The sequence below is a fragment of the Metopolophium dirhodum genome, chromosome 3 (assembly GCF_019925205.1).
Source record: "Metopolophium dirhodum isolate CAU chromosome 3, ASM1992520v1, whole genome shotgun sequence".
Classification (NCBI taxonomy): Eukaryota; Metazoa; Arthropoda; class Insecta; order Hemiptera; family Aphididae; genus Metopolophium; species Metopolophium dirhodum.
Window position 1 is genome coordinate 41,059,704 of NC_083562.1, and position 16,101 is coordinate 41,075,804.

Sequence of the window (16,101 nt, forward strand, 5' to 3'; positions counted from 1 at the left end):
TGTCAATCAGCTTGAAACATCATAACGATTAACAACGCAATACCCAGTGTATGAAAATCACTGGTCAAAGGACATAATATCCGGTCGCACCCAGTTACTTCGCTGTTATTTTCATTATTACAATAAGTGTACGTGACAAAACACCGGTTTCCATTGATCGCCGTTGTTCACTAGAACGAGGATTGTTAATAATTTTTCTTCCAATATCCAAACATCAGCTACGTCTTTGCAGGATTCTTATGTATTATCATATTCGATCAAATCGCATTTCTTATTCGATAACCGCTTCATCAAGGTCAAATTATATATATTTTAATACGATATTTTGTTTATGCATATATTACAAGCTAGTGAAGCTCTAATTGTTTTCCTGTTATTATATAATGAATCAATCTAACACGTGGTATGACTACAAAAATGTGGGTAAGTACATAATATGATAATATTGTTGTACTGTGTATTTGAGTATACAACTTTTTAGATGAGAATGACAACAACTATACATTTATATGTAATAAATTAAATTGTATAGTTAATTTATTGTATTTGTATTATAATAACTATACACATTTAACAATAGTATGTAGTGTGTAGGTACTGTGTATTAAATCATCTTTAATGGTTTGAAAATAACGATATAGAATTTCTAATGGATAAGTCATTTTATTTTATGGATATTATTAATTATTAGGTATATACATTGATATTTATGTTTTTTTCATATACTAGTATTCACATAGCCACATAGGTACCTATGATTTATTTGATATTAAGTTTACCTTATATGAATTATAATAATTAATCCTATTACTGATGTAATATGTATTTGTTAAAAAAAGTCTAGGTAATACTTTAATTTCTCATTATTTTGTATACTATTAATATATTATATTTTTTTTTTGTTCATTTGTTTTTTATTTAATCTGTTACAAAAAAAAAAAAGAACAATTAGAACAATTGATGGTTTATAGGTTAAAATAAATAAAAATAAAAATGCAGATTAGACAGACTGTAGAGGCCTCTCAGCGGAGGTACTACGACATGAGTAGGACTTAATAGTTGGGCTAGCCGGTCGCGACACCACTGTCTTTTAAGTCTTTTAATTGGGTTACCTGAGATAGAAGCAGATAATAGATCGGAGATTAAGGGATTCTTATGGTGGGCTAGGCGACTATTGAAACGATTATAGTGAGTTTCGGCTAGTTCAGAGATAAATGGTATTTTGAGATCAGAGTGAAGGGTGTAGTTAGAGACATAGAATGGCGCTTTTAGAAATATATTATATCTTCAACGTTATAATTGTAGTTATCTTATAACTCTAATGATTTATTATCTCTATCTTTATTTATTTGCATTATATAAATTGACATATTTTGTTCCTAGTGTAAAAAATTGTATTATATAACTTTAACAACAAGTTCGGATGACTAAGTCAGAGGAAAGCTTTAAAAATAGCAATACTTTTTATAAAACAATATTGATGTACATTATACACACAATGTGTTCATTATATTTACTGACATTCATTTTTAAACTTATAAAGTACCTATAGATAAAATAATATAACTAAAAGACACATAAAATATAAACAGAATTAACGTACATATAATATGAATATGTAATAACTATTATGAATAATATTAAAACTTAAAGTTGATATTCGACCATAAATATACACATTTATGGCGTGATAATAAATATTATATTTTCAAGCTCTGCATTATAAACGGTCACGCGATTCGTTTAGGGATAGGGACAAGTCTTAATCTACACATTTATTTTACCTCATCAGCTATTGTCTATGCATATATTTATATTCAGTTTAAATAACATTGAAAATTTACTTACCCACCGGCAATAAGTATCTCCGTAAAAAACTGTGTATATAAGATTAAGTATACAACTCTAAAATCTCTCGATTAAAATTAAGTAGTAAAAATCAAAATATATAAAAATTGAAAATGTGGTTCAATTTTTGTTACGGTTTATTAAATGAATTCGAATTTGAGTATTTCAAAACATATCTTGTCGTAGGGTTTGTGTGTGCTCAAGAACTCTTATCTCCAGTCGAGAACATGTTTTATATCATACATGTTTCTATACAGGGTGATTCACCAAGCATGTTACCCTACAATTTTCTTTTAATAATGGATTTATTCTAACTATTATTTTTTGAATTTTTAAGTATAAGTATACTTCAATATATTTTCAAATACAAACCAACTATTTTTATTGTAAATTATTAGGCAGATGATTTTTTTTCTGAAAATGTTTATGTATCTTTAACAAATACTATAAAATAAATGTACCTAATAATTAATCTGGTACTTATTATGTATACTCGGACATTTTTATAAAATATAAAATTTTGATTAAATATTTAATCGATAGATATTTAATAATAACTACGATATGTAAATCATCATAGGACCATAGGTCTCATATATTCCGAACCTATTATCATGGACTTATCCTTATTACACAGACTTAAATAACTCCAAAACTTTTCGGTCAAAATTTGATTTGGATAAATGAACATTTTCAAAAAAATCATCTACAATAATTAACAGAAAACATGGGTGACTCTATTTGTGAATAAAAAATTGGTGTCCCCGCAGGACACTCCTTAAATGGTACACAAAATTTAAATATTTTAAAATAAAGTCAAAAATACTTAAAAAAATCCAAGAATCGGAATTTGAATAAGTTCGTTAATAAATAATGAAATGTTTGTTGAATAGCTCTGTATCTGGTTAAGCGTTTTGATTTATCGTGCAATAAAACAATGGTAGGTATATGTGAAGAGTGCTGGCCTACAATTGATACATATTATATGATATATAAAGTTTAAATTTCAATGGGTTGTGCACGAAAAAACGTACACATTATTATTGTAATTACGGGCCATGGGGACGGGAATGGGTCTTGGACACGGCGCTGTTATAATGGCTGAAAATGTAACGATAAATCCCGTCCGAGAGATGTCGGTCGAGATCTTGGGTAGAAATCGGCATTCATGGAATCGTGGTGGTCGCTTGAACCTGCTCCGTCGCCTCCATAACATCCACTGCCACAGGAATGGCCTTAGACTTGCCGACGAGTTTCAGCTGTATTTCTGCCAACGTCTTGTTTTTCGTTTCCGGCACGATGGACGCAGCGAACGCAGCGCCCATCAAGCAAAATGCGCTGAATGTCAGGAAGCAGCCCGCCTGGCCCAGCCACCGGGTCAGCTCGGTAGACACGTACGTGACCACGAACACTAGCGTCCAGTTTGTGCAGGTGGTCAGACTCGTCCCGATCGGTTTCACCTGAAATCCGCGACAATAATCGTTTCAGAAGCGCACAATATTATTATGATTATCACCTCTGCCAAAAGAACACGACGTCTTCTCAACCTTATCCACCGATCACATGTCAGTCACCACAAATTGGCCAATTTAATAGATTCATAAATATGATTAGGCATGTACGAATAAATTAACCGATTATTTTAGAATTATAAATCATCATAAGGTAAATAAATAATGGTGAACGTACACAAATAAAATGACCGCTTATAATATTATTTAATTATGGTAGAGACGTAAGTCTTATGAAATCGTACCCGAAATTTACAACACAAAAATATATTTTGGTGGAAAATAATAAGGGTTTTTGAAGGAAAAAAGGTTTTGCTATTTCGTTTTACTTTATTATATTAACATGGTATTATTACACGCAAGTCCGAAGTTGTTTCTATTACAGAAACATTTTATAGTTATTTAAACATTAACATATAATGCATACAAACATAAATATAAAACTTCACAGTTAACTCGGTTCGTTAGTTTTTTGCGTAGAATACTAGACTCGTGATAAAAGATTAATTTATATAATTAAAAGTGGTTGTTTTTTTTTATTGTTTTTACATTATTAGAACAATATGCAGTTCAATAATTATTATATTTAACCCTATTCGTGATAAAAATGCAAAAAATATTAAATTATTAGGTACCTATATAAATGTTAATAATTATATAACTTAAAATTATCACGCGAGTCAACATAGTACTAATAGTTAATACAAACCAACTGTGTGAGTCAACTTTTTGAAACCTGGGTGCGACAGATCTATTGCAGCTTACCAATAATATTACTGTAGTATCTTTATATCTTTTTTTAACCATGGTAAGCTGTATACTAATAATAATATTAGGTCACACGAATCTCGCATATTGGGCCTCTATTGGTCCTATACTATAATATTGTCTAATTCCATTCTTAAAATATTGAACTCTTTGACTCAGCATGCCATTATTAATGTAAATTATAACAAGCCGTAAAACAAAAATATCTAGTCAAAAACATTTGAATACGAAAAATTAGATGAAATTTGTCATGGGTTTGGACTAATATTATTGTCACAAGTAGGTACCATCTTTCCGACGACAAACCCTTTACGTGCCCACTTGAACGCGGTTAAAATATAATTAAACGTCGTCACGGAGCTGTACAATACAAAACTATTATAATTATGTATGGTAAATTGGTATGCGCGTGTTCTGCACATCGTCGTAAGTCTGACGCATAAATTTGTTTATGTGTTTTGTCGGGGGTGAGTGAGTTTTATTCCATTGTATTGCGCCGAGGCCGAATTGGCGTTGCTGCGAAACGTTTATTGGTACTCCGCAGCCGGTCCCACGACAAAATATATTGTAATGGCGCACACCAATATATAGTTATAACTAGCAGCCGTTTACTCTGTTACTTTGTTATTTTATCTCCGGTCCAATTACCTTCATATACGAATGCGTCGTACGCGTATATATATATTAGTAAGTATGCGGTTAACTTTGTAATTATTATTATTATTATTATTATTATGATTGTATAAACGTGTACCTATATATAAAATATAATGTAGGTACACTATGTAAGAACATCCGCAATTTTTTCATTTCGAACCCGTCAGCGGCGCTCGACGCTCGTGTAATAGTCGTCGTAAAGTTTTTACGCGTTTCGATGTCGAATAAAGTCTATTATATTATATTATACTCGTATACTACCTATACTACCTAACAAATTATATATAGACCACTGCATATTAGGTAGCATATTAAATATCGTTTTACTCCTTGTATTTATATATATATATACACGCGATCATGTCCCTTGTCGTAACGCACATACGAAAAATAAAATAAACATATAATTTTGTAGTGCGACGAGAAACATACGCGCTAATCCAAAGCGTGGCCGCTGTCCGTATTGCACAACAATTTAATATAATAATATTATTATTATTATTATTATAATGCGACGCTCAATGAGGCGTATACGAAGAATATTATGTGAATTCGACTTTGAGAAGTTCCTGCTGCAGCGCGCGTTACTAACCTCCGACGAATATATTTCGCCCATCAGTATCCAAGGCACGGGACCGTAACCGATGGAAAACGCCGATATGTACACAGCGATGCACACTAAGGGTAACCAGTTGAGTTTCGAAGCCAGTTCTAGATAATGAGTTTTTATCAAAAAAAATCCACCCAAGCCCATGTAACAGTTTGCCATCAGCAACCCCGACAGCACGAGTAACGCCTTTCGGCCACTTTTGTCAATTATCGCAAAAGACACGACCGTCATGAGAAGCTATATAAAACAAAAAAACAAAAATTAAATAATAATAATCGGTCCTGAAATAATGATTGCGAGTTAAATAGTAAAATAGTGTTATCATTTTAATGTCTTGATTTTCCTAAGTTTTGTTATAATTATTTTTGAAAATCGGAAAATATTGTAGATTTTACCATATATAGAACAGTATAATTGTATGCATATTATAACCTAAAGCGCTATAATATAAACATACTTCCTCTTACGAAGCTATCCTCCACGAGCTGGCGAATGTAACGTTAGGTCTTATAACATTATTACTTATTTTAGACACTAAGTCTTCTTCAGTGTTATATACTCAATAACTCATGGATGGCTATACTATTAGCTTACTTTATTATTTATGTACGGTATTGACGTACGTTTGATTATTTTACAGATATTGAAAATGAAACGTTTCTACAACCTCCGGGGCTCATCCAAGTTTTTAATTTTATGGGTTTTTTTTTATATTTTTCACCCGATAATTAGCATGCAATTAGCGTGAATTTACAAAAATGAGTTTTTTCGACACGTTAGGGGGGATTGGGGAAATGGCAATAACATGGAACGCGATCGGATCTTTGGGTGTACATTTTAATAATACGTTACGCCCATTTACAGTAATTGCATGCTAAATATTCAACCAAAATAATTTTTCAAATTCGTATGTGGTGGGGAAATGTACGTTATTACGCGGACAGCTATTTCCTGATTCATGACCGATATATTATAATGGTGATAGATAAATCTATAGAAACTTGATGAAATTTGCATATTACTATTATTCTTATACATTCATTTGGGTTGCTAGAAAATTATTTGTATTAATCACGCCGCAATCGTAATGCTGCAGTATTCATTTTATTCTTCCGTTTTCAAGTTCCTACAGTTCAGCGAAGTTCTACATGTGACTCAATCGTCATCACCTTATTATTACCTGTACTACACCGACGATTATGGTGCACGTGTTCGGACTCATGTTGCTGCCGGTCGATTTGAATATATCTGTCATGTAGAATATCACCACGTTTATACCACTCATTTGTTGGAAAAACATGCACCCAATACTTATCATCAGGGCCTTGCGATTCACCTTGTCTGACAGCACTTCCGACACCGTATAACTTTGCAATTGTTGCTTTTCGACAAACAACTGGAAAAAAAATTGATTCGGGTTACTATAAATATTTCAAAATTCAGTACCTGTATTACAAATTTTTTACATCCCGAATTTATTTCGATTGGCCTCCGATCGATACAAACTCCATATATATATATGTACAATATGCATATACTATACACCTTTTAATACCATAATATATTATATATTATAGCTGTACAATCCAACTTTGCCTGAGAACAAATTAACTAACATATGGCGTTGTTGGTTGTATCTTGGTTTTAGTGTACCTTCCTCAGTTCACATTGGAAAATCATATTATTTTTTTTATAGATTTTAATAATCATTTATTTTAAATTAGCTGAAAATATTGAAGTTTATATACAATTCTGACGATTCACTTCGTATGGGAGAACGTTTTACTATTTTTTTTCTAATTTGTATTCGTTTTATTTTACTGGACATATGGTGACGCTGGTGTATTCCTATCTTACCACTTATTATTCCGTGTAGGTACAGGAATTGGTTCATAAAACCTGATAAGTATTGTGCAGATTACGTTTAAAATAACCACGTATTCGAATCCGTTCGGTATAGTTTCCGAGATTATCCCAAAAATAAAAGACACTTTGTTTTATATATTATATTATTATATTATATGAAGACTATATAATTATTAATTATTATACATGCAGATTGTAGACGTCAGTCTTACCTTGATTGATGCCAATTCTTCGGTCGTGTCCGATGAGTCTCGAAGTATCTGCAGCGAAACAGCCGCCCCGTCGGGATCGTTGATGTTCATCAGATGGTACGGCGATTCAGGTATGCACAGGACACCGATAAAATGTAAAATCACCCAAAAGGCGCAGGCGACGCAAAATGGCACGTACTTCATGAATGCACCCGACGTGTACGAATACAGTATGCCGATGACTATGAATAATTGGAATATTGTTCCCAGACGACCTACCGATACATATTTTTAAATGATGCAATTATATTAACAGGTAGGTAGGTAGGTAGGTACCTGTACAAAATAATATTTTAAATTTCAATGGACGCCTACAAGTCAATTCTTAATTATTACTGAATTGGTTCCCGGGTAGTCTATAAGGTATAGATTTAGGTAGCTACATACGATTTATTTCCCGGGGGTTCTACTGGTAACATACGACTTGGTTTCGATGAACTTGAATAATACAACCATGTTAAAATTAACCCTTTTCGACTATAGTTAAACAATTACCGTATATTCAACCGACACCAGTCTCTTTCCCGTTTTATACAGAATTGAGAGTGTCTATATTGTCTAGAAATTAGAAAATATCCTATGTATGATTATCACTAGAGTTCGGATTTTGTAGCTCTATAAAACTGTAAAAATTATTTTTAATAAACCCACAAAAATGACTGTCGTAAATTTTAAATTATAATATATATAATATGTAAAAATATATTTTAGCGAGAAAGTAATTAAAATAGGGTTAGGCCAGCGAGGAAATACGTGCTGAGATGATATCAAAATTGTACTATATAACACGCCTGTTGTTGTTTTGTTTTATGATTGTTTTTATACTTATATCAATAAAAGTGTTTCCAACCAAAAATTGTGTTCGAGTTTTATTTGAGCCCATTATTTATGATCTGACCTTCTATCAAAGGAACAGTGCCGATCCAATGAGCTTTGGTGAAAGTAATTCTTTATTTGGAAGAGACAGACATTAAGTGAGAGTATACCATCGTATCTTATACAAGTTAACAATGCTGATCCAAACGTATTTGGTGAGGAGCAAGTCATTAGTTTAGACTTTAAATCGTACGAGTGTAAGCCCATCATAGGTTTAGTGCGTGTCACTCTTATACGTTTTACGACTCTATTGTCAAGCTATATATCGGCCTATATTATATAATATATACAATAGTATAGGTAAGCAATAAGCTATATACCTATGTATTTTTCAACTAATAATAAAACACTCTAACCACCCGCAATATCAAATAAGTTGAAGTTAACTATAATAATTATAATAAAAAAATGAATGTGGTTTACATTTTACAACATACAGTTTTACGAATTGTTAACTCTTAACATTTGACAGTCATTCAGTTTATCATTTATTTTGTTCATTAATTAACCACAGACTGTATGAAAATATTTCCATATAGTCTGTGAATTAACTTTTCCTTTTTAGATGTTTTAATTTTTAATTTAAGTTTTTTTTTATTTTGGATATGTATATTATTTCACATTGGATATCTTTTTCAAAAAATTAAAATAATTTTGGGTTGTCAGAATTGAATTTTGAATTAAGTATTTTTCAAACGATTTACAACAGTATGTAGTTCGTTCTTGAATAGATTTGAAGTAGATGAAAATTCTACTAAAATTGTTGGTCAAAAATCACAGACATAATATATCTTCATAATATGTGGGTACCTACCAATTTTTTGAATTTGGGAATTTGGGAAACAAATTTATTTTAACAGTCAACAGATGATAAGTAATTTTGATCCTGCAGGAATCAGTTCCGTATTTCCCATTTTCCTATTATGCCCGGATATGTGATTGCTGGTGTTTAATCCATAATAGGTATAGTCAACTTAAACACAAACGTCGAATCAAAAATCGTGTCTTGAAAATAAAATGCAACGCACCTCTCATCCGAGGCTCGGCTATCTCGCCGATGTACGATGGTATGACGGCACACAGGGCTCCCACCCCGATGCCCTGCATCATCCGGCCGGCGGACAGCATCCAAACGGAAGTGGGCAACACCAGCATGGCCCAGCCAACCAACAGGAACCCTTCGAACAGCATCATGCTGGCCGGCCGGCCGAATATCCTGGACACGTATCCTGCCGGAAGCGCTCCCAGGGCCGCGCCGATACCGAACACAGAGCTGAATGTCTGCGTGTCCTTTCCGGTGACCACGAACGGCAACAGCGACTCGTCGGCGTCGAACATGCTCTGGGCCGGTGACGACCACCCGAGTATGGTACCGGTGGCTATTGCTCCCAGTGCCGCTGAAATGGTGCCTTGTGATTTAATCCCGAGGATGACAATGACGAAGATAGGTAGTATTTTTTTTATTTTTTGTTCTTGCGCGGTTATTGCAATTGAGGTGGGAACCACGGTAGTATTATACTTCCACCTCAGTTGTATCAGGTAGGTATAGTATATCTACCAACGTATAGATTTACGGCTTTCGAAAAACGAATAGGTCGATTGACTTATACGAATTTTTATTCAACACCCCTATTTGTAGAAATATGTTTGGCATAGGCCAAACGTCCACTCTTATGTGAGAGACAGAGATTGCATTGTATTTTGTATAATTGGTTTAAGGATAATGGTAAAAATTGCATAAAATAGACAACGACTCAATTGCAGTATGTTTTGAAAACCATAAATCGGTGGTCCAGTTATCGGATTTGCTTGTGTTTTCGAGATTTCATGAAAAATATTTATTTCCTAACCCAACAGTATTATACAATGTGAATACATCTGCAGTTATCGTATTTTTAATAAGTACAGGCAACACGGTGAATTATCACAATACACATTAATTATAATTTTTAATTAAAGCGTCTACCTACGTCATACGCATAACTGTAGATTTAAAATAATATTTAGTTTCATACGGCAGTTTAAATAAATATTATATTAATTTATCTCCGGACACTGATACACAAAGATAAAACGTATTTCTTAAAATCGAGGTATGAAATTGTATCTGAAAACCACGTAATTGCGGCCATGAGTCATAACACATTACATAATATTATATAACTATTTTTAATTTACAAAAGTGATTAAATATTTTTCCACATCGTGAAATTCTCATTCAGTTTTTCTTCTTCAGTGTTCCTGTGGGTCTTTATTTTGAACTGTTGTCATAATGTTTTCGTACGGAAAATGCAAACGAAATAATGTATTTTATCTTTGGTATACTCTCGCCATTTTCCCGTTGGACGTAACGTTAATACGACATTACGACGTTTACCCAGCAAATGTTGTTTGTTATCAAATGTAGACGATACTACCCAGTTTGCTATGTAATTAACGGTGCAAGTTTTTGCCGAACAGACAACGATAAAGCCAATTTCGTAGATGAAAAACTATATAATCGCAATTTGCCGGTAATAACGCGATATATATATACACTCCGGCATAATAAAATTGCCTATACAAAACTGTTAGAGGACCATAAAAGTGGTTGTGCGAAAAACTTTCAAATTATTATTACGGTTCCCAAATCTCCTAAATATATGGATCATATACCTACACAGAAATTGTCGACACAACTAATGCTGAGCGTACCATCGTTAATTCTCAAAAAATATATTATTTATATTTGTTTTTTACATAATAAACGTCTAACAGCTTTTTAAATTTATATATTTTTAACAATAATTACAACATAATAAAGAATTGTCTGCAATCGTCCTAGATAGGGGTAGTAAATACAATATAAGTACAACGGTAATAAATAATAATATTATAATTATTATGAATTGAACGTTTGGACAACTAATATGTTATTATTTTTAAATATTGTTTATATAGAATCACAAGATTATTCGTACAGATCATGATATTATAAGAGCCGGTGAGAAGAATATTATAAGATAACGGTTGACTTGGCCAACGCACGAATTAAAATTGAATCGTAATTTAAACAGATCAATAATTATATTATGTTATTGTATAATATACATTATAATGTGACGTGGTTGTGCCGAAATTCCGAGAAATTTGTTGGACACCTCAGATATAGTACACTGTCAAACTATAACGGCGCTAACGAATTAAAGAACTAAATTAAATTACATTTTTAAGACATTCTTCTTTTAAAAAAAAAGTAAGAAATCCGACAGGGTCATGAAAACGATAACATATTATTATACAAATTATGCTTATTATAGTTCGTAATCGGGATTTAATCCGTCCGACAAAACCGTTTTGGCCGAACAAAACAATACCATACACGTCATACTTAATTATAATAATATGGATAATCATATTATATTATTAATTGCTCGTATCACACATTGCCACATTGGATTATTAGTAATTCTTTTTCGGTTAGTTTTAGTTTTGCGAAAACCGTATAGCGGTAAATAGGTACTTGGGCGACTCCGACTTGAATATTAATAAGCAATGATAATAATATATAATATGTCTCTAATCATTATCAACCGCACCAACGACTAATGACCGGCGTGACGAATCCCGAAAAGCGTTGTCAAAGTACAAAATAATATAATATATTATAAAACTGCAAGGCTAACCGGAACGAGCGAAATACATAATATTATTATAATACGTTTATCGTGTTACTCGTTTCATATTATATTATGGTCGTTCACTCTTTCGCTAGTGAAGTCTGATAGCCAATATAATATCATATAGAGATGACGGTTGAGTGATAATAATGATAATATATTATATCGATTACATAAAATTATTTGATATCTATACATATTATGGCTGATGTACTCAAACCATCGGTTGACGAACTGTGTAACGTCAAGTCCAAAGGGAGAGTATAATATAAAACGAGTTAATAATAATATCCGTCAAATGACGTGATACTTGACCACTGCCTATAAAATAGTACCTATACAGTCTATACAATAGCTATAGTACTATTATAAAAGCTACTGATAACGTAAAATAATAAAAATTCAAATTAATATCGCTCGTTTAAGTGTGGCTATTTTATATTGCTGTATGAACATTATAATAATAATAAAATTATAAAAAACCATTTTATTTTTATTTACGTCCGTGCCTATAGATAAAGTTCGTGGAACTTGGAGTTCATTATTTAGGTATCGATATAACTATACTAATGAAACCTTCAAGTGTATCAATATATTATAATTAAAAAGGAAAAGTCACTGTAATAAGAAAAAACTAAATAAATATAGAAGCACTTTAGTAATAGTGAGTACCTAATCACTTTAAGTACCTTTATCAACTTTTTTAAAATTAAAACTGTTATTAAAATCAGCAGGTTCTTCTAGTACTAAAATATTTTGAGTAGGTAGCAAATTTAAACTAAAGAATGTTTGCATTATACGTATTCTATTTTTTTTTAATTCTGTCTTTTTATTGGCATAAATAAAGAATGTTGATAAATTAATTAGTCAACTAATATTAGTTTTATAAATTAATCACCTTTTCATCATAAGTCTAAAGACGCACTACAGTGACCCTTACTTCACACCTTTCTAATTTCAATACATGAATCTTTTTTGAATACTATTCTGAGATTAAAATTATCAGACAAATGTTAATTTATTTATTAAGTTTTTAATTAAAAATAAAACACTAGTCACCAATCATACTGAGCTATGCAAGGTAGAGTATAATAAATATGTCCATATCGGTAAGAATAGAAAGAGAACGTTTAAGAAAATCTAACGAATATCATCATGCTCTTTTATAGTCACTACCGTAACATAGACATTACGTAATACTCGTATAATACCTACTCGAATAGCATTAAATCGGTTAATGTATCAACACTATATAATATAAATTTGTAAGTTGATGCTTTACGAACGGATTGTCATTAAAACCAACAGATTAATTTCAATGATACGAGTTTTAAAATCTTATAAAAATATAATTATTAATTAAACTAAATAATAATTTTTAATTTATCGTAATCTTGTAAAGTTGTAACTAAAAAAAAAGAGGTTTACACATTATGTAATATAGGTAAAAACATAATATGAAATCGTCCAACAGAATACTTCTAGACGAAACTAGGACTCCAGGAATGTAGTGATTCTCCCTTACAATTTATGTGAAATCAGAAATACCAGCACTCTACCCAGAGATAACATCGATTCTTTATCAATTCTTCAAAGAGACGAACTGCTCCAGAAAATATAATACACATAGTTTTGTATCACATGTAACTAAATTAAATTAAACACATTCATGCATCATATTTAAAATAATTGTTATACGACTTTAATATAATGTACATTTAATGTATCTTTAGAAACGCCAATAACCGAAGCAGTTGAGGTGTATAAATAAAAATAATAATATAAAATATGAATTATTACATTCAATACGAAACAAAAGTTAGATAATACTCACCAATCACCGTTATGATGACTTGAGAATTGATAGCACCTCCCGATAAGTTGTATATCAGCGTGAACTAAAAAAATAAATAAATAGCGACGTTCACTTTACTCATCCGAATTGATGGGTAAAATTACAATATAGTTGAACAAAAACCGGAAATGCCCGTTTAAAAATTATAAAACGACTGTTATACCGATCGACTTACGATTTTCGATTTCTCGTGACGATCCGGCAAGGCCATTTCAACGATCGATACAGTTGCCCTTTTAACGAAAACGGATGATATTATATTTTACATTAAGCTGCACATGCAAGTAGGCACATATTATAATATACAATTAAACAATCAGTACCTATAGGTAGGTACTGAACGCGCCTATACCTATCGCAATGTATGGACGTAGAAAATTGTTAAATACAATAATATTTTGTCCAGGCTTACGAATTTTACAAAATAATAATATAATATCTTGACGCGGTCGCCATCATATTATTGTGTCTGTCTATACCACGTATTATTGCACGGTCTTACTACCTATTGCTTAAGCTTAAATATGTCGTCTCAGATACCTATATAAACCGCGTTTATCAAGAGACCGACGGACGTTGAAGACACATTATTATTAAGTTGGTGTGCGTTTTGTATCCCCACTGTTTCGTTATAGATATTTTAAGAACACAAGTTGCCTCGAACTTTACGCCTGCACACACGTTTATAATGATACAACACGTATCAATGGAAAACCGCGCATTTATCCACAGCGTTCAATGAATAAGTGTTAATTTACAATGGGTCTGTAAAACGTTTTTTTTTTTTGTACGTTTTTGTCATTATAATAATGCGCTTGGCCTAAATGAGCGAATCCAAACTCAGTCCTTACGATATAAAATATAAAATATCGTGAGTTTCTGTCATCTGTCAAAACCTAGTTCTATAAAATATTACACAGACGTATTTTTCTCCGTCTGCTACAGTCCGTATGTCCCTAAATTAAAGTCATTGACTACATCTACTACGTAATAAAAACTTTTATTTTAACGTGATTAACGAATTTTATAAGATTTCAAAAAAATTGTCGAATAAATATGAATGGGATTCATAAAACGGAACCCGAGATAATATTACCGCTTTGTCGTTCGTAATAACAATATTCAAAAACAGTTAAACAATTGGTTTTCGGGGATGATTGATATTATCTTTCTATAAATGAATACATAATACATATATATGGATGCGTACAATATTCTTATTGTATTGGCCGACCCAGAGCATATATTTATGGTATTTTTAATACTATATAACCTAACCATATAATGGCATATTGATTAATGGTAACAGACGGATTAAGATTTCGGACCGGTCACGTAGTGCTTGGGAAAATTAATAGTTAGCGGACCACTACCAGACTCGTATTTGATGTAGAAAATACTATATTATAGACAATAAAAAAAAATATAAAGGCACTAGTCTTATTATTAGTTAATAATTATTGAAATATTCAAATGTAAGTCCGAATACTACCCTAACTACCAATCACTATAATAATATTTACTAGCTGACACAGCAATGCGTTGCTAGGTTTTTGTAATTATGCAAGCAGTATATTACCTGTGGTAGATCGTGGACCCCACATGGTGCCTACGTAAGTGTATAATTTAACTCTAAAGTATCAAAAAATGCAAAAATTGGTCCACCGAAACCGTGATTCGAACTCAATACATTCTGTACTAAAATACACAGGTTTATGGCGTTTATCGCATTAATAAAAATAATAATTATTATTAAAACCTATAGCAACGTTTTATAGACGAATAATAATAATAATCATCTCAAAATCCCTGTTTGAGAACTTTTCCCCGGTTTGACCTCTTATTTACCATTTTCACGACAAAATGTATAGCCTATCTTCTTTCTCAAGGTCTAATCTACCCCTGTACCAAATTTTATCGCAATTGTATGAACGGGTAAACTGGGTTAGGAATGTATAAAGGACATAGATTAAATGTATTTATTATTTAACAATTTAAAAAATGCATTACCTAGTTTACTATTTCTTAAATAAATTAAATACTAGCTCTAATTATAAGATCAATTAATAATTATTAAATTAGTGCTATCTAATTATTGAGATCACTGTTTTATTGCACATCTTACTATTATTACCTAATAGACTACATTCACAAAAATAACAACAGTTATTATTACTTATTACATATTATTATTAATTTT

At 31.6% G+C, this 16,101-nt stretch overlaps 1 protein-coding gene across 1 annotated transcript; it reads right to left on the reverse strand.

Annotated features, from left to right (window-relative positions):
* Positions 1–957: 957 nt before the first annotated feature.
* On the reverse strand, positions 958–14,509 carry LOC132941864 (facilitated trehalose transporter Tret1-like). Its single transcript, XM_061010080.1, has 8 exons — positions 14,225–14,509; positions 14,077–14,134; positions 13,881–13,944; positions 9,416–9,784; positions 7,473–7,726; positions 6,575–6,790; positions 5,377–5,631; positions 958–3,308 (listed from the first exon to the last, which is right to left on the reverse strand). The coding sequence occupies exons 2-8, from the start codon at positions 14,110–14,112 to the stop codon at positions 3,015–3,017; spliced, it is 1,488 nt and encodes a 495-aa protein (XP_060866063.1). The 5' UTR covers positions 14,113–14,134; positions 14,225–14,509; the 3' UTR covers positions 958–3,014.
* Positions 14,510–16,101: the final 1,592 nt, after the last annotated feature.

Excerpts from the sequence above, each read along its gene's own strand:
- LOC132941864 (XM_061010080.1), bottom strand. The coding sequence starts at position 14,112 with ATGGCCTTGCCGGATCGTCACGAGAAATCGAAAATC. Across the intron at positions 13,945-14,076 it reads GTCACGAGAAATCGAAAATC|TTCACGCTGATATACAACTT; the intron begins GTAAGTCGATCG and ends TTATTTTTTTAG. Across the intron at positions 5,632-6,574 it reads TAATCGTCGGTGTAGTACAG|CTTCTCATGACGGTCGTGTC; the intron begins GTAATAATAAGG and ends TGTTTTATATAG.